General features: G+C 51.6%; 11 protein-coding genes across 11 annotated transcripts; 5 read left to right on the top strand and 6 right to left on the bottom strand.

The window, feature by feature from the left end:
• Positions 1-449: 449 nt before the first annotated feature.
• Z519_01217 (uncharacterized protein) lies at positions 450-1,808 on the bottom strand (the record flags this gene model as incomplete). Its single annotated transcript, XM_016758974.1, has 2 exons — positions 450-1,403; positions 1,524-1,808. 2 exons carry the CDS (start codon positions 1,806-1,808, stop codon positions 450-452), a joined length of 1,239 nt encoding a protein of 412 aa, XP_016624302.1.
• A 674-nt stretch (positions 1,809-2,482) lies between these two features.
• Positions 2,483-3,971, bottom strand: Z519_01216 (uncharacterized protein; the record flags this gene model as incomplete). Its single annotated transcript, XM_016758973.1, has 2 exons — positions 2,483-3,499; positions 3,552-3,971. 2 exons carry the CDS (start codon positions 3,969-3,971, stop codon positions 2,483-2,485), a joined length of 1,437 nt encoding a protein of 478 aa, XP_016624301.1.
• A 1,172-nt stretch (positions 3,972-5,143) lies between these two features.
• On the top strand, positions 5,144-6,551 carry Z519_01215 (uncharacterized protein; the record flags this gene model as incomplete). Its single annotated transcript, XM_016758972.1, has 2 exons — positions 5,144-5,614; positions 5,709-6,551. The coding sequence occupies 2 exons, from the start codon at positions 5,144-5,146 to the stop codon at positions 6,549-6,551; spliced, it is 1,314 nt and encodes a 437-aa protein (XP_016624300.1).
• Positions 6,552-7,415: 864 nt separating this feature from the next.
• Positions 7,416-8,967, top strand: Z519_01214 (uncharacterized protein; the record flags this gene model as incomplete). The annotated part of the gene is made up of 2 exons (XM_016758971.1): positions 7,416-8,462; positions 8,521-8,967. 2 exons carry the CDS (start codon positions 7,416-7,418, stop codon positions 8,965-8,967), a joined length of 1,494 nt encoding a protein of 497 aa, XP_016624299.1.
• A 1,084-nt stretch (positions 8,968-10,051) lies between these two features.
• On the top strand, positions 10,052-11,646 carry Z519_01213 (uncharacterized protein; the record flags this gene model as incomplete). The annotated part of the gene is made up of 2 exons (XM_016758970.1): positions 10,052-10,303; positions 10,465-11,646. 2 exons carry the CDS (start codon positions 10,052-10,054, stop codon positions 11,644-11,646), a joined length of 1,434 nt encoding a protein of 477 aa, XP_016624298.1.
• A 539-nt stretch (positions 11,647-12,185) lies between these two features.
• Positions 12,186-14,402, bottom strand: Z519_01212 (uncharacterized protein; the record flags this gene model as incomplete). Its single annotated transcript, XM_016758969.1, has 1 exon — positions 12,186-14,402. The coding sequence occupies one exon, from the start codon at positions 14,400-14,402 to the stop codon at positions 12,186-12,188; it is 2,217 nt and encodes a 738-aa protein (XP_016624297.1).
• A 796-nt stretch (positions 14,403-15,198) lies between these two features.
• Z519_01211 (uncharacterized protein) lies at positions 15,199-16,136 on the top strand (the record flags this gene model as incomplete). Its single annotated transcript, XM_016758968.1, has 4 exons — positions 15,199-15,235; positions 15,290-15,827; positions 15,902-16,001; positions 16,065-16,136. 4 exons carry the CDS (start codon positions 15,199-15,201, stop codon positions 16,134-16,136), a joined length of 747 nt encoding a protein of 248 aa, XP_016624296.1.
• Positions 16,137-17,095: 959 nt separating this feature from the next.
• On the bottom strand, positions 17,096-18,333 carry Z519_01210 (uncharacterized protein; the record flags this gene model as incomplete). Its single annotated transcript, XM_016758967.1, has 5 exons — positions 17,096-17,278; positions 17,437-17,612; positions 17,678-17,898; positions 18,008-18,117; positions 18,175-18,333. The coding sequence occupies 5 exons, from the start codon at positions 18,331-18,333 to the stop codon at positions 17,096-17,098; spliced, it is 849 nt and encodes a 282-aa protein (XP_016624295.1).
• A 2,248-nt stretch (positions 18,334-20,581) lies between these two features.
• Positions 20,582-21,590, bottom strand: Z519_01209 (uncharacterized protein; the record flags this gene model as incomplete). Its single annotated transcript, XM_016758966.1, has 4 exons — positions 20,582-20,917; positions 20,972-21,119; positions 21,171-21,330; positions 21,419-21,590. The coding sequence occupies 4 exons, from the start codon at positions 21,588-21,590 to the stop codon at positions 20,582-20,584; spliced, it is 816 nt and encodes a 271-aa protein (XP_016624294.1).
• An 824-nt stretch (positions 21,591-22,414) lies between these two features.
• On the bottom strand, positions 22,415-22,858 carry Z519_01208 (uncharacterized protein; the record flags this gene model as incomplete). The annotated part of the gene is made up of 1 exon (XM_016758965.1): positions 22,415-22,858. One exon carries the CDS (start codon positions 22,856-22,858, stop codon positions 22,415-22,417), a length of 444 nt encoding a protein of 147 aa, XP_016624293.1.
• A 2,538-nt stretch (positions 22,859-25,396) lies between these two features.
• Z519_01207 (uncharacterized protein) lies at positions 25,397-26,653 on the top strand (the record flags this gene model as incomplete). Its single annotated transcript, XM_016758964.1, has 1 exon — positions 25,397-26,653. The coding sequence occupies one exon, from the start codon at positions 25,397-25,399 to the stop codon at positions 26,651-26,653; it is 1,257 nt and encodes a 418-aa protein (XP_016624292.1).
• Positions 26,654-26,999: the final 346 nt, after the last annotated feature.

The raw sequence follows: 26,999 nt of genomic DNA, 5'->3' as shown, positions 1-26,999 counted from the left end.
GAGGGAGAGGGGGGGCGCTGGTATGCACGGGTTCATCCGTCGACGGTCAACGATCAGGTATTCGAGCTCAACATGAGCATCATAAATGAGTTGTCTTCAAAAAGCCCGCAGAGTTAAGTATTTGTCTGTAATTAATACATACGCTCGGTGGCCGAATGAGGAATAACCCCCTATGTTGGCTGCACGAGGTTCTAAAAGTTGTCGCAATGGATTGTTTACTCTCATTGTTTACAATGACGTTATCCTGCCACCTTTGATTGGCTGCGCAGAGCTCCTCAGCCTCGCCTCCACACCGCCATACCTGGTACCTATCTAGGTACCATCCTAAATACCATCCTAAATACCATCCTAAATACCATCCTAAATACCATCCTAAATACCATCCTAAATACCATCCTAAATACCGAGTAGTATACTCCATGTACACTTCGCGACTCCGCATTCCATTCTCAAAATGTCGAGAAAGCATATGTTGCATAATTCACTGCCGGTCCAGTCGTGGGTGAAAAGATCTCATAGTCGCTGACGCCCCATTCAGGATGGTTAACACCGTCAATCCAGGCCTGCGTTTCAATCACAATGCAGCCATGCTGATTCACAAATTTGGCTGCACCCTGCGTGCCGTTGTTTCGCTGCTGCTGGCTTCGCTTGACTGGAATTGTACCATTCTGGCCATTGCAAGTATATATCTGAAGACCTTGCTGGTTTGTCGACACGTCCATTTGAATTCCCGTGGTTTCCGACCACAATGCAAGCACCGGGTAATTGGAGGATGTCGGGCATGCATTGGCTGGTCTGTCCAGGATGAAAGCGTTATCAATTCCCGTGCAGCCTGGGCCGCAAATTCCCCTGGCGTTATTCACAGCATCTCCCAGCAGCTTCGGGGAACGGAAGTTCAAGGCAGGCGCATTCGAGACAGAGCCCAGAGCCCCTGTAGGGATCAGAATAGGGTCCACAACGATATATCGATCGGCATACGGCATCCACAAGGTAGTATCATTCAAGATTGTGGCTTGTTTGAAAGCATTGAGATTCCAGTAGATGTGGTTTGCCAACATGATAGGCGTCTCCTGATCCAACGCCGAGGACACCATGCTGCTCGTCAATCGCGGTCTTACTTCGCCCTGCGGACCACTGGGGAAGGTGTCCAGGGTGAAAGTGGCGGTTGTTAAAACTGTGCCTGGAAAGCCCTGAAAGCCAGTATCAAGTAAGCTGAATGTGATGCTCGAGACCGAAGAGGCAATCACAGTCCAGTTCCGTTGATCATAGCCAACGGTACCTCCATGTAGAGTGTCGGCACCGGCATTCTCATTCGCCGGGATGTGATAGGTCTGGCCGTTCAAGGTAAATGTGCTGTTTTTGATCCGATTCGCGTACCGGCCAACAACCGGGCCAAAGTAGGTCTATAGTACCATGAACCTCGCGTCAGTAATCGGAACAGAGCAATGGACAAGGCAAGGATGAGCGTTAATATCGCGGATCTCAATTTCCCTGGCACGACTTCTGACAGGTCCAATGCTTACATGATTTGTCTCTGTGTCTGTCAGATGCTGAGTGGAATTGTCGTATCCGGCCACAATGTCTTGATAGTCGCCGTTGCGGTCCTGAACCAATAGTGAGGTTAGGCGAGCGCCATAGGGGATGAATTTGGCGGTGATGTTCTCGGCGGTCAGAGTGTATACGGAGAACGGGTAAGCTCCGGTTGGCACAGAAGAGTTGGAGCTATTCTGAGCTAGAACAGGCAAAGCAATTGACCATACCAGGACAACTTGGAGCAACGGTGACCACATTTCGGCAGAGAATCTCATAGCTGGATTGTTTGCCGAGACGTCCAGCAGCCACTGAAAGGCGGAAGAGAGCGAGTAAAGGCAAAGGGAAGCGGAGGGGATATATACTTGGCTGGACATGTACGTGAACTCGGTCTGTAGGTTACATGGTAGTGATCCATTCTAAAACGCTGTAGCAAAGATGGGAGGAGGATGATGTTATGGTGGAGCTGCATGCCCTTCACCAGCGGCAGCTCATGCCTGGGTCCTAATCAAGCTTCATACAGTAGATGGTAGAAGCTGGAGGACCAACTGCGGGGGGGGGGAAGACAAAGGACATGGTGGTGGCCCCGTGGTTGGCACTGTTCTGCCTTGTTGATCTGCCCAGATCCGGGGTAATCAATGACACCTGGCTTGTCGATCATGGTATATTGATTGGTGTTTTGGATTGTATCTCTCGGTCCATTGTGCGCCGGACTTCGGAGGGAGCGAGGGAGGCTCCTCCAGGCTACCCACCGGCATCTTGCCTACTTCAGAGACTGTGTGTGGTGGTTCAATACATGTATGTTTGTTCAATGCATCTAGATTCTACGCCAGCGCTTTCCCCGCCTGCAATTCGGTAGTATCAATGATCTATTTTCCACATGGCTGAATGGGCCCCTCTTCATGTTCATCCCGAGTCAGTCCTTTGTGGTACATTCCAATCACGTCCGATCTCACTGTACGCCTGCAGTCTTCCTCGGATCCACATCGACCAGGTGAATGTCAAGATACACTGGCCAATCCGGAGCCAAATTGCTTCGTGACTCTGACAGCGGTTTGAGTGCGTCCTCGACGGCCCTCTTGTCCATCTGGCCTTTGGGCTGGCTCTCGATTTGAGCAATCTTCAAGAGATCCTCTTCGAGCTCTTCGGCCATTAACCGGCTTGGTTGTGGCAGAAATGTGCCTTGGCGTCCTTGATGAGTGTGTAATGTTGCATATGGCAGTGCTGGGCGCGTTGCCGCTTTCTCGGCCAGGTCACTCAGGGCATTGAGGCCACTCATGGCACCTATTGTTCGAGTTGATCTTGTGACATGCACGTTCTGACTGGCTGACCGGTCCATCTCGGGAGCTTCGAGTTCTTCGTCTTCCTCTGACCCTGAGTCGGCAGATCCTCGCTCTCGGTCATCGTCAACTTTTTGGCGCCTTCTGGTGTTGCCCGTTTCGCCTTCCTTCCGTGACGTCGAGAAGAAATGACGAGCAGCAATTTGCGCTTGGTGCGACTGGAAGTTGAGTTCTTTATCAGTGAAGAGTGAGTGGATGGAATACAAAGGGGCGGTTTGATTCGCCAACGCTGCGCGACTGCGCTCTCCGGGGGTGGAAATGCCATTGCGAGACGGGGAGCCGACGTCATCGTCCGCAAGCTTGCGCTTTCTCTTGCTTGTGACATCTGCAACACCATTCATATCCTCTTGCTCACGGTGCCTGGTAAATCGTGTCTTTCGGCTCGTGTGGTTGCCGCCGGGACTTGCTGGATTGGTGATGCTGAACTGACTTGGATGAAGGAGGAGTGCATTCGTGTCCGCAATGTCGAGTTGTTCTTTTTCTTTCATTAACCGCTGTCTCTTGCTAGACAGGGCTTGGAACAATCGTTCTCGCAGGGTTGAGGTCATATGTTCGCATTCTTCTGCGGCCAGATGTAAGCGGTAGTCGCATTCATATTTCAATCTCTCAAGGCGCGCATTGTGATTGTTCTGCACAGCGGTCAGCATCAGAATCGAACTGATCAAATCGAGTATTTAATACCATAAGTTGTATGAGGGCTAGCTCCTTGGCCTCCTTCGCATCGTTGATCTCATGGACGAATTCGGCATACCATTTGCCTGCCAACGAAGACATTTGAGATTGATATGGCGTACCAGATGCAGCCAACTCGGCAATTCTAGCCACCTCTTCTGGTGAATCTTCCAGAGGCTCAGGTTCATAGGGGTCAGCCTGGGAAATGAGGCTCATGTCATGCTGCAGAGCGATGAGTTGCTCTCGGTAGTGCTGCTCACGATTGTTGTTCAATTCACTGTGGAGCTCTTGCTGGTGTGCAACATGCTGGTTTCTGCGCTTGTCTCGCTTCGACAGTGGTTGCGCAGGAGGGGTTGGCGACCGACGATGGGAGTATGCGGCTCCTTCAGGACCAACCAAGGGAGACGCGGGGGAGGGCGAGTACGCCATTCTGAGACGAAGTTGCTGAAAACAGATGCAAACTTGCCCTCTGGGCGACCGGCGAGAGATGCAGAAGTGTGTCTAGATATATGATACCACTTAGAAAATAAAATGCAGAAGGAGCAGAGGAGATGCGATCTGGGGTTGACGCACAGTGGGTTCTCCAACGGGCCCAACGGCATGGACGCCGCGTGACAAAGGTGCAAAACATGGCAAACACGACAAATGTTTTCATTCATCCTGAATCAGTGGCGACAATAGGAACCTTGGGAGCATTCACTTCAATGCGGACTTTGCTACCATTGTTCTCCCTTATTGTAGCTCCTATTGAAGAAGCAAGATCCTCTCAATCAACAAGTCCGCTATTTGATCGATTGATGCTCCATCTCTTTATGCAGCTCCCCCCGGCCCATGAATCACCTTCTTCTCCTGGTGACTCTTCACACTCCGGTACCTTGGCCAGCAGCGACCATTTGAGCATGTCTGGACAATCCTTTCTCTCAAGCATGTCCTGATCCTGCATTGTGCAGACAAGAGGTAGGACCTGGTCTGTTGAACGTGGCATTCAGCTGCTCTCAACCACAACCGGGCTTGCCGCATCACCAATGCGCTCGCCTTCCATTGTGAAATGCGGATTTTAAATGCAGACGCCTGCATACAATTGCTCGAGCTGGCAATAAGACGGCAAGCATGTCGCCAACCCTGGAACTGAGTGTGTCTTAGGTGAGCGTTCAGACCCATTACAACTCGTGTTCAAACGCCCGGTCGTGGAATTCGAGGCCAATCGGGCTTCGTCACACCTCTCACCGCTCCAAGCTACCTACAAAACCTTGTGTTGGCCGCCAGCCTGCAGGACTCGGCAGCCCCGACCCTCCGGCTTCATACCCCTCGAGCCCCTCCTCGACCCTCGAATTTGTGTACATAAGCATCGCCAGGTATCTCCTTCTGCTTGCCTGACCTAGCATCTACGAGGCTGAAGGGTCGAACTGTTGGAAAGAGCAGGTGTTAACTTGTCAACTAGCATAGCCAAATTTCTACGGCACACTTTGGTGGGCAGGAGAGCATTCACGCCGCATTCTTAACACTCCTGATCCCTCACTTTTGCTGTTTGGGCCCTCGAGATCTCATTTGCACATCATACTTCAATAACTGCTGGACATCCTATTTCATACATCATCAAGATGACTGTAACGGTCATCCATTCCGTGGAGTTGTTCGACGGCCACAAAACTCGCTCGGGCGCGGTTGTTGTCTTCGATTCGGACAGCGGCAAGATCACGTCTGTCTCGACCAGTTCTAGCTCCGATCAATATCCACAAGGGGCAACCATCATTGACGGCACGGGACACACTCTTCTTCCAGGGCTGATTGAGTCTCACATGCATTGCTACAACCTGCATTTACCTCCAGGATCAGACGAATCGACCATCTTGACATCGCCCTTGAAAAGTGGCATCACCACAGTCTGCGACATGCATTCTGACCTGGCATCCGTTCAAAAATGGCGCAAAGCCATAGCCGAGGAAGTTGCACATGCCAAGCAGACTGGCGGAACAGTCACTCTATCTGATCTCAAGACCTCGCTTTATGGTGCTACCATCGAGGGAGGGTGGCCAAAACCGATCGTTCTGGCCGGTCATCCATCGGACGAGGTAAGTGTCTAGGTCAACTCTTGCGTCCGCTTTGCCGAGTCACAAAATTGCAGGAGGCTACGTCGCAAATACCGGTGTCACTGACTACTTGCAGGTCATCGAAATGGTCAAGCAATGGCCTAGCCTGACGCCGGAGACCGCAGCAGATTATGTTAAGAATCACAAGGCGAACGGAGCAAACTACATCAAGCTAATGCAAGAGAATTGCTGTTCTCTCGCTATCCCCACGAACTCAATCCCGGTCGCCTCACTCGAGCTCCAAACTGCAGTTGTCAACGCAGCTCATGAGAATGGTCTTCCATGTGTTGGACATGCTTTAAGCTCTGACATGACCGAGATTGTCCTCAAAGCTGGAGCCGACGGTCTGACGCACACCTTCGTTGATCAACCTCTACCGCAAAACATCCTCGACCTCTACAAAAAGACAGGCGCTTTTGTGATCCCTACGTTGACGGTGTTGGCCAGCTTAACGGCCGAACTACAGGATTGGCGGGAGAGGTTTGCTGATCTCGCACATAAAAAGGGAGTTGTGGACGATGCCACCAAGCAAAATATGGTTGAAGTCCTTGGCATGAAGGATCCAGCTGCCAAGCTGGAGTATGCAATCGACACAGTGGCAAAGTTGAAGAAAGAAGGTATTGATATTGTTGCCGGCACAGACGCTGTGGCGGGCTTGAAGGGCACTGGAATCGGCCCCAGCCTTTGGATGGAGCTGGAATTATACACTGAGAAATGTGGCTTCACCATCACGGAAGCTTTGAACTCTGCAACGGCAGTGACCGCGAAGAGGTTTGGTTTCACCGATCGTGGAGAAGTTGCAGAGGGCAAACGGGCCGATCTTGTCCTTGTGAAAGGCAATGTCACCAAGAGGCTGCAGAATCTCTGGGAAGGCGAGGGTATCGTAGGAGTGTGGAAGGAGGGTTTGAAGGCTAGTTAGGCTTACTGCCAAAATATGGGTTAGGCAAGTACAATACCTCTTTTACAATTTTCCATTCCCCACCAGAGTCCTTGCTTCTTTGATTTGCGTGTCTCCTTGCCCACAAAACTTCAAAACGTCGGTGGAAATTCCGGGTCGACGTGAGAGGAGGTCGAGAAAGGCTACACTGGTAGTTCTCAGCGATCCGGCGGACCAAGCCGAAGACAAGAGAAGCTGAATCGCGCACTCTGGACTAGGCAGGGCTTGGTCTGTTGTAGACCCTCCTCGAGTCCTCAAATGTTGCGAATTTGGTTCACTGCAGGAGAGCATCACCGCAACATTTCTCCAAGAGACACGGGTAACGAAATCCGTTGACAATTCAGGTGTACAATAAGCTGGCAAAGGCAAGTGTAAATGCAGAAGGTCCAATTGGTTTGACCTCTACTCAAGCACATTTCTTGAATGACCAGGCTTTCAGCCCCTTTATCAGGACAGTCCTTCTTCCTTTATTGGACAGATGAGTGCCTTACCTTCGTCCACACTGCCGGTTTGAAGATCCCACCACGGTTGGGCCAGGGAGTGGGTTCTCGATCATTTGGGAAGTCTTCTCGCACGACTCACGCACCCCATGGACCCTCACACCTGTAATTCACCCAGGACGACCAGGTGAAGGATCGAACGCGACACGACATTGTGGACGCGTCCACGAAGCTATCAACAATAGATATTTATTCACACATCGCTGCCTAACATAACAATTCAGCTTGGCAAAGGTAGCTCGAGTCTCGCCTTTAAAGCTTTACCCTGCCTTGTATATAAAAATAATCAATTTCAACCATCTCCTTTTCTCATCGGTCAAAACAAATCCTTGGAAAGCAAATTAAAATGTCAAAACTCGCTGGGAAACGCGTTCTGAGAGCGATATTGCGGAAGATTAGTGTGCCTCTGCGGCGTTGTCTGAGGAGGAGGAAGGCGACCGCCAGTCCAGAGCCGACAGTCGATTTGGCCCCGGCTGACGAGGTCTTTACCCAGGGTGAAACGGTCGCTACTCAGAATGACAATGTCTCTACAGAGACCCAAGCCCCTCAGCCGCCTGAACACATGTTCGAAGTTCACAGAGTCGCATTAGGCAGTGTGAAGAAGCACGAAGTAACAGTAGATGATAACTTGAACGGTCCTGGCCCATCAATCCGAGAGGATTCACCATTGAGGCAGCAACATGCTACTGTTAAGCAGAGACAAAAACATATCAGATTTGACTTAAGGCGCAAACCAATCATCGTGTTTCAGTGTCAGGAGGCCATTGTTGAAGAGCTTAACCGACAGGTCCGAGTGCAGGCGCCTGCAGTCTCCCAGCATGTGCCCATAGGGCGAAGCGTCGAGGGCTGCAATCCAAGTTTCAGCGGAGTTGACGCACAACAACGTATGCTCTTTCTGATGTATGGGGTTCAACCAAGACAAGATGACACCTATCAGGCGTATTTCGATCGTCAGTTTGATATGATATTTGGGACCCAAACAGTTCAAGAAGACATGAATCGGCCATACAGAGACACAGGGAGACAATGGCCCTCATTTGATGGACGAACGCGAAGATGCAGACTGTGGGATGACTTAACACCAGTCCACATCGAGTTCAACCAAGTCGTGAACCCCAAAGCTCCAAAGAAGCCGATAAGGGGGCTTTCCACCGCAAGACAACTCGACCTCTCGAGTATCTTCGACCAAGCAATAGAACGCAAATCGCTTGTGGAACAAGTTTCCATGCACCTAGCATGTATCTGCCAGGTCCAGCGACAGCCCAATGCTCATAGAGCTTACAGGTATGGTCTTGACGACGCAGCTTGCCGGCTTCCTTTCATCGTGATGGAATACTATTTTAGTGGCTTCACGTACACCGGCAGTCTCGAACTAGTTCTTGGGATTTGTCCCGTAAGTCATAACCCAGCTGCCATGGGATATGAGTCCTCAATTCGCTTATATGCTGCAGATCATTTCGTCGCCCAAAAAGCGGAAGTTGGGGCAGGATCCTCAGTCACGCGAGGATGCCGAGCAATCCAAATACCTTATTCCAATTGCGCCAGATGGGCCGTACCCAAAGGCAAGCCCAAACAAGGTGTGGCTGGAGAGGTGGCGGCAGTTCACCCAGGCCTGCTGGATCGACGCAAGCAGAGTGTACTATGTACCGGCCGATCTTTTCCACGAGAGCAAGTCGTCAGGCCTAAGGCTCTCGAAGGAATCATGGGAAAGTGTGAGACAGGGGCGGCCCATGGACTCGTTGGCAGACGAGGAAGCCCAGTTTGAAAAGGCATTCAATCTATATCAGGCTGAGCATAGCATACGCGGAGAACATGCCATTGTTCGCCCTGCTGTTTGTCGACTCCAGCCAGCAAACCAAGTCGCTGCCACAAAGGAAAACCAGGAAGGCATCCAGTAGTGATTGTTTGGAGAGAAAGCCGCCCACTGAGTCGTGTTCATACGGAAGGATTGAACGCGAATGCTCAGCATAAGCGGAAGACCGAAGACACCACTCGTTTGAAACTTGTGGACGAGTGCTTGGGTTACGACCGAGGGAATATAGAAATTCTGCAAGGCCACGGATTCAGACAAGAATAAGAAGCGGTCGGAGAAGGGAACTTTATAAGAAATGGAATGCCGTGTTTCAGAGTGAAGCCAGATTTAGCAAGAAGACCCCAGTTCCCATGCTCGGCGACGAGAACAGCACACGGGAAGCAGTCGAGGATCTTTATGATTTCTGGTACAACTGTGGCACTTTGGAGCACCTTTGAGTATCTGGATGAAGACGGCCCGGACGACAATGAAGACGCCTCGACTGGTCCGTCTCAAATACGAGGCTTTGGGCTAGTGGGCTGTATGCAAGGGCAGGTCTAGACGGCATTGGATGGACGGCGAGATAGCTACACAAAGCTGCAAGGATGGCCAAATACGGACAATCAACGATGCAAGAGGGCATTGAGCATCATATATGTACATACCTTCGTAGAAGTTCCACACAAGCCATGTAGATCAAGTCGCGGGAAAAGGCCCAGCGGCCATGTTCCATTTCTCTAGCCGCACATGCATGAGGCGCCCATCCACTTCACACCCGCAGCACTATCCTCGTCAGTATCCGATCTCCCGGGTTTCCCCTTCCCGCTACTTGGTAGTCCCGCTGCTAACGGCCTCTTACAACCCCTTGTCCTCTGTCCGCCAATACGGGGAATAACCCTTGGTAAGCTCCTAGACCTGTTCCTGGGCTTCCGAACGGAAACTACTGCACTGCTGTGTTGTCACTTGATACGGGGTACTATCGACACCCACCCGACTTGACGGTGCCGATGATATGGGCCTAGGTAGGTACAGAGGATTCCTTCTCACATCTCTGCACTCCCACGCCTGAGTCGGCAAGGTACATACAGGCTACAGCTTCTTTTCACTTGAGATCCTTTTCTCTCAAACATCATAGGGGCGGATTCTCAGCCCTTGCTTGCTTGCTCCTCAAGACCCTCTGAAACCACACAATGTTAGCCCCTAAGGAAGAAGACCTCGGGAAGCTAGCAGAGACATGCCTCTCCACAGCCAGGCGGATCAAACAGTATCTATCCGCCTCCAACCACCCACAGCCCAGTTTCGACGAGAATGGACCATCTTCTTTCCCCGCCGCGACCCCGGAGATCCAGCAGACCAGGCTCGAGCTGCGCACGGCCGCCAGGCGCCTGTATGACCTTGCCTCGGGGCCAGATGATATTGTGACATGGCATCTCTATCACTGCGTGGGTAATCCCAAATCCAGACCTAAGAACCCAAAAAAAGCACCCCTCATGAGAGAAAGAAATAGATCAAATGGTCCTTTTCCTCGTTGTTCGATGCAAAAGAAGCAAAGAATATCAAAAACTCACTTTTGTCTGATGAACGAGATGTGCTGATTTTACAGAACCACGATCTGAACGCCTTCCGCTACGTGTACAGATACAACGTGGCCTCGGGCGTGCCCTTGAACGGCACAATCAGCTACGCAGACCTCGCGGTCAAGTTAGGGCTGGACGCCTCGCAACTCAAGCAAATGCTACGGCAGCTGATGGCGATCCACGTCTTCACGGAGCCGCAGCCGGGACACGTCGGGCACACGGCATCGTCACGCCTGCTGGCCACACACGCGGGCATCGCGACCTTTACGGGCTTTTTGGCCGAGGACACATTCCCCCTGTGTGCAGTGCAGGTTGAAGCACTGGAGAAATGGGGCCACGGGCGCCCGGAGCCCTCGCGCACGGCACTCAGCTACTACTACGACACCGACCTGCCGTGCCACGACTACTACGAGACCAACCCAGCTGTGCGCGAGCGCTTCGGCCGTCTGATGACGCACCTGACGGCGAACCCGCTCATGGCCAACAGCCACATCTCACGCGGGTACGAGTGGGAAAGCTTGCCGCGGGACAGCGTCGTGGTCGACGTGGCGGGAAACGCAGGACACTGCGCGATCCCGATCGCCGAAGCCACGGACCCGAGCGTGCGCATCGTCGTGCAGGACCTGCCCAAGGTGGTGGCCTCTGCGCGCGACCCGGAGACCAGCGTGATTCCCTTGCCCTTGCGCCCGAGATTCGACTTCATGGCCCACGACTACTTCACACCGCAGCCCGTGAAGGGCGCAGCAGTCTACTTCCTGCGCATGATCATCCATAACCACAGCGACGCCCTGGCTGTCAAGGTCCTGCGACAGATCGTCCCCGCCATGGGCCCGGACTCGCGTATCCTCATCATGGACCAGGTCATGCCCCCCGCCGCGGGGCTGCTGCCCGAGCCGCTCGAGCGTATCAAGCGCTCCCAGGACCTGCAGATGATGTTGCTTCTCAACGCCAAGGAGCGCGACGAGGCCGAGTGGGCGGACTTGTTCGCAAAGGCCGGCGAGGGTTTGGTACAGGACGTCTTTGCTGCCGCCGGAGATGAAGCCGCCGGGAAAGGGAAGAAGTTGGGTATTGTCGCGATACGGACCCCGCCGGGCAGCATGATGAGTTTGATTGAGGTCGGCTTCGTCGAGGGTGCCAATGTCAATGGCGCGGAGGCTGGCAACACGGAACGCATTGCAGTTACGAGTCCTGACGCTGGGCACAGTTGAGGACGTGTGTTCATACGCTTAAGGGAGCTCTTGAGAGAAAACCATCTACGAGCGGGCAGTGCTGGAAGGTACATAGACAACAGAGAAGAGACATGTTCAACATGAGCAAAATTTGCATGGTAGTACTCGAGAAACGGATGCCGTGGAATCTCCCGACGACCAGTGGAGATACGCGAGAGCTGAAAACTGGTCCGCAAAGGAGATTTAAGGTCGTCCACCATGGAGACACACGAGAGCTCGACGTGGCTTCCTCACACAAGTCCGCTGGAACCCGATATGAACACACCCTCCTCTTCCAACAGCGCCTCTGATTTTTTCATGCATGTCTGATATGATGTTGCAGCGTTGGCGAAGCAAGTCCGCTCTGATCCGATATTAAAAGTCTCGCTTTTCAAATAGCGCCTCCTCGATTCTTCAAGGCACGTTTGACATCCCAGCACTGGTGAAACAAGTCGTCTTCAAACAGCGCCTCTTTGATCTTTCAATAGAGGCTTAACATCATGTTGGGGCGCTGGCAACGCAACTCCACTTTCAATGGTTCAATATCCATTTCGTTCAAAATCCAAGATCTCTTCGGGATCAGTCACCCAAAGCAACTGCCTTCCCTGAGCGGTTGCCTGCCGTGCAGCCCTCAACCCTTCCTCAAACTCTCTATCCCAGAACTCAATCGATTCTCTGGTATCTCTCTCTGTCCATGTCTTTTGTAAAAGTGATTCCACATACGATGATGCGATCCCGGCTTCAACGTATGTCTGTGGTGACGGGGCATTACCACCATTTAGGAGGTTTTCTACCCATGCGTCAAATTGGTGCTCGCGTTGGTAGTCGGTCATGCCGTCTCGCCCAATCACGGTGTTGTCCAACTCTTCGCGGCCCATGAGCCTTGACACTGTAAGTCTTCTACTGGCCTGAACTGGTGTCTCTTGGAATTGTCCGCCAATTGCGCTAGTCTCGATCTGAGATTCTGTCAATTCTGTTTCTGAGCCTGGTGGAGACGATGAACGCGATCGAGCTTTCTCGCTCATGAAAAGCCGGGAAGATTTGGCAGGTTTGTATTTCTGTGCATCTGATCTCGCCTTGTTGAGTCTGAACTCTTGCGTCTCATTCACCATGATGCTATCAGTGTGTCCTGTGAATCCGGATAATTCGAATTGAGTAGTTGGGGGGAGTTCTGCATGCGACATCCGAGGGGTACTAGGTTGAGGTGGTACTTCTTCCTGTGCGGCCGCCTGATGCAGCGTGAGGGTGTCTTCTTCCTCTTCCTCTTCAAACTCATCCGAGTCGGGAACGCGGAAGTGACCGGGTCTGGGATTTGCGAGGGATGGTCGCCAGGTGTCATCATTGGGATCGATGATATTGGGATCGAGTCGGAATGTGTTTCTGGTATTCTGAATTGTCGTCCGCAAGTGTATGTGCTGCACGTCAAATGGAAGAGAAGATGAGGAGTCTGGTGATTGACTTTCAAGGTCAGCGAATGTGCTGCCACGATAGTCTCCAGAGCGACCATACTGGCCGTAGACAGCTTTGACCGAATCAATTGGGTTGATGCGCACTGATTTGACGGATCGTCCGACTGTGCCGAAGTCTGTACCGGTCTGTCTCATTGCCGAGCGCAGAGGAGTTTGCGGTAGAAGTTTCGTTGCGGGTGTGGCAGGTTGGGTTTTTGTCAACGAGGATTCACCGATACCTTCAACTTCATTTTCCACGTCGAGATAGCTGTCATCAATTCCAAAACCACCTCTTTTCGGACCTGGAATTTGGCCTTCAACTGAAGTGAGTTTGCGCTTGTTGGTACCTGGCGTTTCAGCAGGGTTGAAGTCTGCTGCTCTGCTTTCTGTGCTATCGGCCATGGCTGCCAACTGTTCACGACCTCCAATGGTGTTTGCGGTTCTGCGTCTCTTGAGATATTCGCGAGTAAGGATTCTGCTATCAAGAAGGGGAGAGCCACGAGTAGGTGAGTCAGGTTCGTTGATAGTAATGCGTGGAGCAGGGGTAGGACTGCCTTGTTCGGAAAATTCCTGTGATTCTCTGGCAGTTGTGTCTCCATCTTGTGTTTGGTCTTGGTCAATAAGACTGCTTTGTTGCGGTGGTGATGGTGGTTGTTGGTGTTGCCCGACATTTTCTGCCGGGCCTTGTGTGCTACTACCTGTGAAGTAGCCAAAAAGTTTCCTCACACTTCCCATAATGCCACTTTGTGCTGCAGCTGGGGCGGGAGTGCCTGGTTGCTGTGGCCTCGGTCGTTCTTGCGAGATGGGACGTTCCTCTGTGTTAGCCGGGCTGGATTCTGGACTTGTGGGTTCCAAAGTGCGATGAAAGAAGGGGGACTCGTGTCGGGAGCTGAGTTTTGAGGGCGCAGAGGTTAGGAGGCTTCGGTTTCGAGTCTTTGAGAACAGAAACTTCGGTTGTTCTGGGGTGATGGCTTTGTGCCGCTTCGACGCGGCCTGGGCGGCGCCATCGTCGGGCTCTCGTCGTCGCTTCGCGCTCGCAGGCTCTAGGTGGCATTTGCACGTCAGCTCAGCGTCCGTTTGGGTGGACGCATCCCTACACAGGGTTCGCGTCTGGGCAGACGCCCTGATTGTTGCCGCCCCCGTCAGGGCAGACAGGTCCACGGCGAGGAAAAGGGAGGAAGAGGATGATGAATGGGAACCAATGAGAGGCGCCATAGGTGCCCTAGGCGCAACCTTTTGCTCACGTTTTGGTGGTTGGTACTCCGAGAAGCCCTCGGGTCGGGCTCCTTGCCCACGGGTGTGGACCATGGTGGCTGCTGGTGGTCGATGTTGATCTAAAAGAGGATTCGAAAGTGAAGGGACAAGTCATAAACAATTGAAAATGATGCGAGTCGAGAATCCAGTTACCGTATTAGGACTAGTGGGTTATGTCTTGGCATCAGCCTCGGTGTCTCCCGCGAGCCCCGAAGTTCAACATGTCACAGTCTGGTCTGACATTGCGTCTTTCTTCAGCTGCGATGCGAGAGGTAATTGTTATTGCGATGGAGGCTGCCTTCGATTTCGGCGGGACTTCTTCCTATCTTTGACAGTGATTGTTTGCTATCACTCACCCAGACGGGGAATCCTATTCGAAGCAGCGGCCACCTCGTCGACGTTTTAGTCCTTTTCCTCTTTGTAGGCACAGCGTCAGACTGTCGACTTATTTCTCTCCGTGCCTCGTCTAGTCTGAGACTCCATTCAATGTCATTGTCTAGACACACTCGACGACTACGGCATACGTAACATACTAGTTTCTGACACTTCCGTATCGGGCCGTGTCCACGGACCAACCAGCTGCAGATAGAGTCAGTCAATAAATCTAGTTTCTGACATAACGGTATGAGAGAGAATTGCCACGGACGGACAAGCTGTGGACGACGATTCAACGAGGCCGCCTGGACTGTACACACCCAAATGCGCACATGCGCTTTGTAAGTCGGTAGCATCCATGTAGAAGCCCTGCATGTCTGGTCGTGCATATATTAGCTGGTCTTCCTCGCGTGGAGAACTATGTCGAGACAAGAGTCCGAAGCTTTTTTCCCATTACACATCCTAGGAGAAAAGAATGTCGACTACATATCTGATCACAGGGGCCAACCGAGGTTTGATTTCCAGAGAGAATGAGGCAGAAAGATACCTGCTAATGTTGCTCGTAGGTCTTGGGAGGGCTCTGGTTGAGGCTTATCTACGCCGACCTAATAATATTGTCGTGGCCGCTGTTAGGGATGCAACAGATGATACAACCAAGGCCCTTCGAGACCTTCCCAAGGCACCTTCGAGTTCCCTGTTCGTGGTCAAAATCGACATGTCTTCCGAGACAGACGCTGCTCGAGCGATGAAAGAGCTGCAGTCTGCTCACAGTATCACGGTCATGGACACCGTCATAGCCAATGCAGGCATTGCGAAGGTTTTCCCAAAGGTTGAGGATGCTCAGACGTCTGATCTCCTGGAACATTTCCATGTCAACGTGATTGGGAATATCGTTTTGTTCCGAGCTGTCCTACCGCTGCTTCGGAAGTCCCAGAAGGTCGGAAAGTTCGTCACGATGGCCTCGATGGCAGGCGCGATCGCGGAGATGGAGAAAGCGAATGTTCCCAATGCCGTGTACGGCACGTCCAAGGCCGCCTTGAACTATGTCACCAAGAAAATCCATCTAGAGAACGAGGATATCATTGCGTTTCCCATTCATCCTGGGTGAGTTTCAACGCGCCTCCTCTCAGCCATGAATGGGCATCTCAGGATTGACCGAGTATTTCACGAGTGCATAGCTGGGTTCAGACGGAGATGGGAAACAGTTCAGCTAGATCGTTCGGGCTTGAACGCGCTCCAAACACAGTGGAAGAGAGCGTTTCTGGTTTGATGAAAGTGGTAAGCGGGTGTTTGAGCGAAGCACCGTAAGGTTGACGGAATGCTAATCGAGGCGCTTTGCAGATTGAAGACTCCACGCGAGAATCCACCTCGGGGAAATTCATGTCCTTTGATGGCGCAACCATTGCGTGGTGAGGCTTCCGTGATTCAGAGAGCGCTTAACGGATCTAGACTTGATAGTGGTGATGGTTCTTCTACAAGACGGGGTTGGAAGTGGCTGCCCTCCATTCTTTCCTTGCAGACTCCTGGAGAATACTGATCCCGAGATATTTCCACGAATCAGCGAAGGCTCTGTATATAGAAAACTCTTGGTGGTGTCAATGAAACAAGATCTCGCATTTCTCCCTGAATTCAAGAACGATCTGAGAGGCCACGGTATCCCACGCAGGGGGCAGAAGATGTAGCGCTGGAATCTGTGGCTACGGTATCGGAAGGCGCCGAGCCAGAGGCACAGAACCTCGTTCGATGGGCTGCCGCTACACCCGGAGAGGTCGTACCTGGTCTAGAATGACGAAGGATGCTCATGGACATGTGCTCGGCCGAGGGGGGCTGAAGAGGAAGATGCAATTTGCATCCATTACATACAAACGCTTGGCTTTTTGAGCTATGGATACGACGATCCAGGATCAGTTTTCTCATGCGAGCGTGTTGGACAACATTCCAGCGCCCCCCTCGATTCTTCTCCTGCTCTTGGCTGTCCCCATGGTGCGTGCTTCCTTGGTGGGCGCTTTCGAAATGAACGAGGGAGTAAGTTCGCACGTTCTCGGACAATTGCCCGATTTGCGACAGTACAGCACTGCACATATGCCTGAGGGCACGGGGACTCAGGCGGACTGATTGTCGTTCGTGTGCAGGTTAAGAATCAACCTGGAAGTTGTGTATGAGAGTCTAGAGGCCGAGAGGCTGCATCATGCATGTTTATGAGGCGCTAATTTCTGATGGTATTTTCGCCGCCGAATCTGACCTGCCTACTTAGTAGCTCGCCAGGGCGACGTATTTGCATTCTGTCACTCTACCCATCCTCGGTCCTACATCTCATCGCCTACACCCTCAGGCCACCCCCAGCTCTCGGCACAACCTGGCCCTTCCCGGATCTAACTCCCACTATCAGTCCCGTTACCCGCTACCTTCTTCGCAGCCCTTTCAGTCTTTCCCTTGATGAATTTTGACAGATCACCCACAGGGAGGGTTACCGGAAAGTCGACGCATTCGAGCAATTGGACTGCGAGAAGGTACCACACCATCATCGTAAGTGCGAAGGTGAATGCTCCTGCTGCCTGCAGATGGAGGGAACGTGTTAGCTTGGGAATTATTCTGGGGGGGATCGGAAGTGGCGTTCTCAATGGAAGAATCATGGGGAACGGCGGAGGTTCAGACATAGGCATAAGCGAAAGCGAAAGCAAAAGATGCAATGCCAAGAGATTGGACGACTCACTATAGTCAACCTGCTGCCCATGTCCGCGTTCCCAAGCGCCAAGTTCCAAAAAGCTCCCGCGGCACAGCCAAAGGCGAAGATCAGTGTGAAAAGCGCCGAGAAGAAGACGATATTAGTACGCAGAGAGCAGACAGTGAAGATTGTGGTGATCATGGCGAGGGAGAGGTAGTAGAATCCTGTGCGCAGAGGCGAGTGCGTTAGTGGGTTCTTTGGTGATTGTGTGGCCTCGAAAGAGACGTACCGACAGTGGCGAAATAGCTCGGTTCAGTCATTCCATGCAGCGTGTCTCCCGTGGTCGAGTATTGGACTCCCACGCCAAACCAGGGGATGAGTTGAGTGCCAGCCACAATCCAGAAAGTGCCGTAGGTGAAGAACAAGCACATGGAAAAGGTGTTGCCCAGGATCCATTCGGCGATGGCGCCGAGGATCTGGAGAACACCGCCGAAGAAGATCATTGTTGGGCTGTGAAAGTGGTGTTAGTCCAGCTTGGGAGGTAGGAGCAGGAGGGAAACTTCTTTGGGAGACACCAACGGTGTTTGGGGCCTCTGTAGGAGTAGGGATGAAGGCTTACATAAGGGCACCTCCCAGACCTCCTGCACCACGCCAGCCCATGTTTGCGGCAGCGTAAGGAGTGGCAGACATGACGAAGCCAATGAGAGCGGCAGGCGTGGGATTACCAAACTAGTAGAGAAGACAGCCATGAGACAAGCCCGTTGGAATTAGGAGTTGAAATATTACCTTCTTCCTCAAGTGTCCGGGCACATTTCGTTCAGGAGAGAGATAAAGGGCCTCAAACACATCACGAGGGAGGAAGACACTGTCTGCTGTCTGTACGCGGCGGAGGAAATCTTCTTTCGAGTTGAGGTGGTTCAAGGGAGGAGTTTTGATGTCCTCCATCGTCAATGGAGTGAAAACACACCGCTCCGCGAGAGAGTCAAAGGGGGCAGGAGAATGGTAAATATCTCTGAAATTTTTTTTGCTAGGTGAGGCAAGGGATGAGACTCAAAAGGGCCACGCAACGAAAGAGGCGAAAAGCGAAATGAAAGCCAGGGACAGTCCGGCCTTCTTGAAGCTTTTTCAACATGGTTTGGTGCTCACAGTGCCCTGCAATAACGACTCGGTAGATGCATTCAAGCCACGCTGGTTGGAGTATTTCCGTTGATGAGAACACCTCGCCATGAGCGAGTCCAGCAGCGGGGAGTCAGCGGTGGGCAATGACTGGACAATGCAACCTGTTCAAGCCCCGTGGGGATCGTAGCATTTTGCCATCGATGGCGTTGAGGAACCAGTGAACATACAGATGCAGGGCTTTTTGCGGTGAAAAGCGGGTTTATGTCCCTGGAGCTGTGGGGATTAGTACCTACCTAGGCAAGGGGAAACTTTGTCATGTATGGCCACAGGGGGGGTAGAGGGGAATCGGACGTTCAATCTCCGTCAAAAGGACCTGTAGAGCACCTGGAAGGGATTTATGCGGTCGTAAGCAGAGTTGTGAGAGACTCCCTGGGGAGACTCTCACTCGACCCAAAGATGCATGGGCGGGGTGGAAAGCGTCGAACATAATCAGCAGACTGGAATTTTGCTCTGATAAAACACATTCGAGGATAATTTTATGCCCGCACGGTGCGATGATCTATCCCAAACTGTAGCCAGCTCTCCGTAGGTATTTGTAGTATTCGGGACTCTGGAATGTCCGGATGAGAGCATACCAGGGTTTTCGAGTTGGAGAAGGAGTAGCATGAAGCTCTCGTAACTGAAACGCCACGTCATGACGTTGCAACTTGCGGGGAGGTGGAGGTGTGGATGTGTGGAGACTAAGTGGTTGAGATTCCCGAGGTTCAGAGAGGAGCTTCCAAAGGGCCATTTAGCCGGCTTCGAGGGTATGGTGGACGAGCTGATGTGGTTTTCGAGGATATCAAGAGAAGGAGTTTGAAGAGAGGAAGTTCAAACAAGATGTGGCAGTCCAAGAAATCGCCAAGTGATACTAGACTATATTGCCGGGTGTCATGACACTTTAAATATTACTTACTCTGTTGGAATACGAGGTCCTGCTGGCAAATGCCTGCCAAGGCAACGGATTTCGTTCAGGGGGCTCGTACAGCGGGCAGCCTTAGTGTGGCTTTGCTTATGTACCTAGCTCCTCGCTCCTCAGACTTTGGAGAGGCCAAAAGGTTGGGGAAGAGTATTTTTGGTGCCGAGTATTGGGGGAATACCAAGGTACGCAACCAAGGTATCGATGTCGACTGTGCCTCCTCAACCCCATTCTACCCGATTGGTTCCCTCGCAAGCACCCAAACTGGACGACAAAAAGGACAGTCGCATTGGATTTTCGTTTAGACGCGCGAGAAAGAGGTTAGTACAGGACTAGGCGTCCTCTTGACCTGTTACTTAGACAAATCTGGAACACCAGCTTCCCTGTCGGTAAGGCCGTAGTAGGCTCCGGGTCGGACCCCTGGTAGCTCACAAGTTGGCAACCAATTGCCGTTCGCCATATCAATCCAGCAGTATATCTTGTAACGCATCCTTATTTAGGTAGTCAAACGGAAAGGGCAAGATACGTAAGAGCCAGGCCTTTGAAAGATACACCCGGAGAATGAAGTCAAGCCGAATGCAGCGGAACATGTTCCAGGGCGCTAACGATATAGCATTGTTGCCCTACTGTCTCGTTGTATATAAAGGAGATGCATGGGGAAGCCTATTAGAGTGGCGTGCTCCGTACTCCGTGATTTGTAGAGCAGAGAGACGGCACAAGATCACGGTTGCAGATGTTCGCAATCCAAGCAGCCAAAAATACCCAGGTTCTTCTCTAACACTTCTTTCCATCACACAATTTGCCTGCCTTACCACGCCACCATATGAGATATATGGAACAAACGGTGTTCGGACTGGACCTGGAGAATGAAGGATGAGCGAGTAACCGCCTACTCTCAGATGGCTTTCACATTCATCATGCCTGCAAGAGCATGAAGTAACGTTGCGTCGGAACATCTCCGACGTGGAAAAAAAGTTATCCCTGAGGCAGCAGCAGAGTATGTCCTAGTAAGATAATACCACTCCGATGCTGACCGCGTACATGATCATGCATTTCCGACGCCGCCTGCATAGCATTTGACAAGATAAATCGAGGCCGACGACCTGATATGATCTGTCACCACGTCAAGCTTGAAATAAGGACGGTGATAAGGAGGATTGGGAATCCTGTCGCGCTTCGTCCGAGGACGAGCATCCCAGCGACTGCTTGATTCCGGGTTTCAGCGCCAGTGCTAAGAGCACCGCCGAGATATGGCTGAGACGATGGAAAAGACACGCTAGCATCCTGGCTGGTCTGATTTTGCAGAGAATTGTTTCGGAGATCACACGATGGGCGAGTTCGACTGGCCGCCAGCTGCGTGGTTTTGGGGATAGAGTTTGTGACCTGGATCGGGAGGTTGAAGATTGTGTAGAACCCAGTCCCGTTGATACGAAATGACTGATGAATCGAGACCTACGAAAAGTGTCAGTTCACGAAGCTGGGTGAGAGAAGCGGCCATGATCCCACGTTATAAGAGCCTCTGGCCGATGAGTCGCCGGAATCCTTGTCACCATCATTAACGAAGCATTCAGGCCACGCCCAATTGACGTGTTTCACAGTACTACCACTTTCTTGTGCCATGATCTCCTCACAGCCCGCATTCTGAAAGCCTTGACTAGTTGAGGAGTTACAATGGAACTCTGGTGCTTCCGAGCTGGTGTCCAACCATCCATAACTGGTGCCATTCGATATCGTCAAGTTAAGGCCTGTTACGTAGCTGAACAGGAAAATGGTAATGTTGAGAATTCCGGTTTCAACATTGGGAGAGTATGGAGGCTGAGGGATCCGGCCATCTCCAGAGATATCAATTGCGACTTGGAGGAAATCTAATACCGCGGTCAGGGTCGTCAAGGTCACCTTCTGCAATAGCATAACGCGTCCGGAAGGGAACGCTCTACGCCGAGATGTACTCACCACCTCCTTCAGGCGTAAACGGTTGAGGCGCATCGATTATTGCTAAGCCTGGAGTGTATATCTGACCGTTGACGATGGTGAAGCTCGCTATAGCTTGCACACAAGCGGTGAATATTAGGCAAAAGAGAACAAGAGCTCTGGGTAAAGAGGGTCGGGCCAGCGAAGTAACCATTTCAACAAAGCAGAAGCTCTCGCATTTATGGACATCTCATGAGGTTCAATGACACCATGCGAGCGGAGTATCCTGTACGCAGCATCTCAAGAGCCAGAAATTGCGGATGGGGTGAGCATTAATTTGCTTGAAACCGCAATCAAAACTGTGACGCGAAATCAAGTTTCTCGTGTCCCAGTATCTCGACTTTAACCCATTGAAGCATGTTGGACTAGCCCAGCTAGGTTAGAAAGGAGAAGTCTTGGTACTCTAGCAGCTTGCTCGGCTTTGTAGCCTATACCGAAGGTTCGGCCCGATGAGCTAATATAGGCAGAATAGGCAAGCTAGATGTCCATCGACATACCCATGTCCTCCGTCCAAAGGATTCACCCGTTTGTTGCAGCATTAAGGGAGGGTGGTAGGAGGGGCCTTTGGAGGCGTGACCTTAACTCGCAAGCCCTTCATCATTTAAATTCATCAATAATTTCCACGAGTCTTGCTGTGTTCTGTGAAGAGAAAACACGCCTGGAACTAACGTCTGTTGATACAAAGGCATGGCTTCCTCACCTTTCCTAACAGTTCTCTCTCCGCTGGCGTTATTTTTGGTACTTGTACGGTCCCCTTGCAAGCCTCGAATTTGAGAAAGTTTACTAAATTCGTCTTATCGCACTTGGCCGGAGATGAAAGCCAGTTGCGGAGAACGAGATGGGTTAAGATCAGGGCCGCGGCAACAGGAGGTGCGAGGAACGCTAGGTTAGCCAGATTCCCGCTCCCGACATGCAGATTAGACATGATAAGGGTGCTCGGCACTGTGTACGAGAATGTGGAGTTGATCCGCGCCGTAATCATGGCTGCGACCGGACCGAGAACGTCCTCGAGCGCTTTCTTGGAATCCGGAAATACATACGAGGAGGTTTGTCGATGCCTGTGGCTTGGTATGCCAGATCGAACCCACCATCAAGGCCCTCGTTCTGGAGGAGGATTTGCTGGTTTGCGGCCACAACTGTGGCTACGACGGAGAGGTCTACAGGAGGGCCCGTGGGGATTCCGCCAGTCACAATGAGCGAGCGCGAGTAGTGAGATTGTGACGATTCGCCGCCGTTCTTCATTCTGAGGGAGACATTCCGACATTCGAATACGTCTCTGGCATCGACTGTATAGGTGATGACGTAGATTGAGGTATTGGCTGTGGGAGGTGGCGTTGGAAGTCGTTGATTGATGTAAGGTAGAATCAAGACTTTGTGAATGCATTTCATTTTCTGTCTCAGAGAGCCGTGGCTCTCGTCCATCTATGACACAGATAGCCAGTGTCCTCAGGAGGAAGATCGCAATACCTCCCCTCAAGGTAGGTGGGCATCACAATTGACATGGCGAGCCAGTGGGCGTACCCACTGTAGGGTACGGAATATAATGGTGCCCTGACCGACTTGGTCACAGGGTCAGAACGTATTCACCACGGTACTCTCAATGAGATAAAGGCCGGATATGTAGGAGCTAAATGACAATATTTTAGAACAGTTATCGTCTAGAGATTTGATATAAAACCACGGCTTAGGGAAGCCGGCTCGTCCGCCCAGGACGCAATGGGCAGGATTTTTTCCCCTAACACGGAGGCGTTCTGTCGTCTCGACCACATTATCTCCGTAGACATTTAAAAAGTCGTTGAAGTCTGGACTCCGTGTTTGTTCTGGTGAATATACCGTCAATGGTGTTCCGATGACACTTCGGTGCATGGCCACACCGGGGCCGGCGTACGCAAAAGTGTCTGGGATAAGGCCACTAATATTTCCAAGAAGCATCTGGGCGTCGCCGGAGGGAAGCCGCCTTTCTCCATCTGTACCAGGTACACGGCTCCATTATTTCCATCGTCCCATTGGTACGGCCACCAGTCCGGATGCTTCGTGATAGACCGAGGAATTATCTCTGTACAAAGCCTCAGCTTTTGGTTGATCAAAATGCTAGGGCCATTGGCGAGCTTCTGGCTGTACTGGATGGAACGTATGGCTGGTAAGGAGTCAGGGCTGTGACAACAGTAGCCGTGATAAGGCCGACGATAGATAGATTGGGATATTGTAAGGCAGTCTGTGAAGCAGCGCGAGTATCAGGGCAGTTTGTCACGCCGTTTGATCGACAGCGCAATTTACAGATGGACGGCGTCGGCATAGATGGCAGCGACAGGGAAGGTTTTAAGCTAGCTATGGTTACCCAGGTTAAATATCTATATAAACAGGAAAGAGCTCGCTTAACGGACAGATAGACAGACATCTCGCAGGATAGACAAATGCTATCAACCACTTGAACTCTTAAACGTCTTACACGTTTCCTTGAGGCTTTCGATCTTGGAAATTGCACGCGAGCGCCTAGTGGAAGGGGAATTAGGTGCTTATGGATCCCGCGCCCTGAGGTTGTGGCCGAAATCTCTAGTAAGAGGGCTCTGTATTTGCGAGCTGATGAGGCCAGTGAAGACAGTTGCGAGAATGGATATGCTAGTTACGTGCGAAGTCCGCATTGCTGCAGGAATAGTATCCCGTGAAGTGAGTTCAATGGGGCGAAGCACGACCAGGATAGTTAAAAACGATAGATACTCCGAGCGAATAGAGGAAGAATAAACCCGCTCCTTCTTTTTGCGCCCTGGATAGCTCATTTTACTGCCGGCTACTAAGTGAATAGAGAGAGTAATTTCTGGAATGGAATATGTTCGACGTCAGATCCTATTTGTAACCTCCTGCTATCAAATAAATAGCTCGAAATAATCATATTAGACTTGAGTTGAGGACTGAATGCGAGCCGATGTGGCAACAAATGTAGTGAGTTGGGTGAGGAGCTTTGACTTGAAGCCAGAATATAGAATTGGGGCGAAAGTCCACACTCAGAAGCTCTCGTTACGGACCACGCTACCCCGTACTCCATGTTTAGCCCGAAGCAATGATGTCTTGGGCGGCATGATTCGAACAGAAGACATTGACCGTATTGGGGAAGATGTGGACTCGAAGCACTCCACTCCTCGGCAATTCTGGGCCACCCGGAAGTTCTGCCACCATGTACTGTAATTACTTAAGTTGGGACGGCTGGTGGGCAGACTAACCCGATGTGGCTCCTCTGGCAGTTTAGTGCCTCCTGGGGCTGGCATGCATCGGGGCGTACAGCCTTGGCCTATATTGGCCTATAGTGACAACAGATATTCTCGTATATGTTCCCCCTCGTATTCATTAGTTTTGTTCTCTCACATTTCCCTATCATCACATATTCTCTCCTGCATTTCGTTGTCGTCTTACACATTGCCACATGCTCACTCCACCGCCACGACTTTCCTCCCTACACGAGACACTCCAAAATAAACTCCGCTTTCGTAAGACTATGGCTTGTTCTGAGGGAATGCAGCCATTTCGACCTGAGGTTCTCCTCCCAGTTCGCTTGAACAGAGCGCATAAGCCCTAGAGTTCTTGGTTCTGCGGTGTGCAATCAATTGCCGACAGCTTCTAAACAGAGGGACAACAATCATGAGACCCTGTTCGTGTCCGCTACAAAGATGATTACCGCTGGAGTTATTTCAAGGTATTTCCGCCTCAGATTCCAATAAACCCGCTCTTAATGGTAGACGATACAGTACAGCATGGTCACAGACTAGCTATCAGCCAATCAAAGGTCTGTTTCTGACCTTCTGTCCAATGTTTGCACTAGTACTTAATCAGCACGATAGTCCATTCCCTGGAAAGGCTTCATAGTCCTCCTTGCGCGCTGTGAATCAGGTCCAGCGTCTGCCTTCATCATTCAAGACGTCAAAAAAGCTGCGCCCCATCCACATTCCAACGACAGGTTTTGAAACCATGAAGACTCTGCTATTTGTCTCGTCCTGCCTCTTTCATTCTCTCTTAGCCTCGCCTAGCTTTAATCCTGAAATATGCCTAACTGAAAGCGAGGGAAGGACCTTTCCCAAAACGACGCCTAAAACCCATCACCTCAAAGCCCTTAACTCCACAACTAACAATATTCTTCACCTAACCCGGCAGGCCACTGCTTCAGGGCTCGTGGCTCGGCAAATCTCCAGTATTGTGGAACAGGATGGCCAAGCAGCGTACACCGCCGAAGTGGTCATCGACAACACTACGTTCAATCTCCTCGTCGACACTGGCAGCAGCGATACATGGGTTACATCACTCAATACCACGTGCTTTGACCCATTCACTGAGGAGGCATGCACTTTCCCCACGCACCTGAGTGTTCCAGAAGATGAGAAGTGGCTCGAGCCCTTCTACACCAGCTACGTAGACAAATCAAACGTAACTGGTGGTTTGATCCAACGTCCGCTCTCAATAGCAGGGATTGCAATCCAAGACCAGGTCATTGGGTTGGTGGATGAAGCGTTCCTTGGCCGCACGGATGGCTCACTCGACGGGCTGCTGGGACTGGGGCTAGGCGCAATTGGAACACCGCCATATCTGCCCGTCTTCGGCTCCATGATAGCGGACGAGCTGATCGAAAGGAATCGCTTCAGCATTGCGCTCCTGGGCACCGCCGACGTGGATGAGAGGGACTCGGGCCTGCTGGCGTTTGGCGGAATTCCGGAGTCAATTGAACTGACGTCAGAATGGGGCATTGCGCCTATCTTGACGGACGCGTTCTATGCGATTGAGGTGGATGGATTCATGTTCCAGGGAGCGCAAGAGATCACACTCTCGCTGGATCAGAGAATTGCGGTTATGGACAGTGGGACGTTCTTAACACGTCTTCCTCTCCCAGTTGCTGATGCGATTTGGGATCTCCTTCCTGGCACTCCGACAGACGAGTGTACCGGCAAAAGCAACGAGAAATGCAAAGGAGATCTAGGGTATTGGAAGGTCCCTTGCGACGGCCGTGTCCCGTCTTTCTCAGTCGTGATTGGTGGAGTAGCCTTCCCGATCAGCGAGGAGAATTTGATTGTATCTCTTGCGGAGGATACCTGTATAAGCGCCATTATACCGCAGGAGGGCGACCTACCGGCCATATTGGGCTTCACATTCATGAAGAATGTTGTGGTATTGCACGATTTCACAGATTTGCAGGAGCCGATTATGGGAGTTGCGACTTATGAATTCTCACAATAGCGGATATGGTGAACAGAATATACCTCGAGAGTGCTCAATAACGTCAAAGCGGCAGCTATGTCGAACAACTGACAGGATAGGATGAATGAAGGAGGGCCACTGTTCTAAAGATAACCAACATACTTAATGTGAATGAACGAACCTTTGATCTAACAGTGAATCGCTCTACTCTTTGTCCCTTGTTTTTGAATGCGGCTCGCTAGGTAGATTTCCTACCCCCTTCCTCACCTTCTGTAGACGATTCCAAAGTTTCAATCTCCTCAATCTCTGGTATGAACAGTTGGCAAGGTGCCTAGCCTTGCCAACCTCGCCGTTGCGCTTGGCTAGCGGACCAATTTCTCAGCAC

The sequence above is a fragment of the Cladophialophora bantiana genome (genome assembly GCF_000835475.1).
Source record: "Cladophialophora bantiana CBS 173.52 unplaced genomic scaffold supercont1.2, whole genome shotgun sequence".
In the NCBI taxonomy this organism is placed as follows: Eukaryota; Fungi; Ascomycota; class Eurotiomycetes; order Chaetothyriales; family Herpotrichiellaceae; genus Cladophialophora; species Cladophialophora bantiana.
The sequence above is the reverse complement of the archived record's forward strand: the minus strand, read 5'-3'. Positions and strand labels throughout refer to the sequence as shown.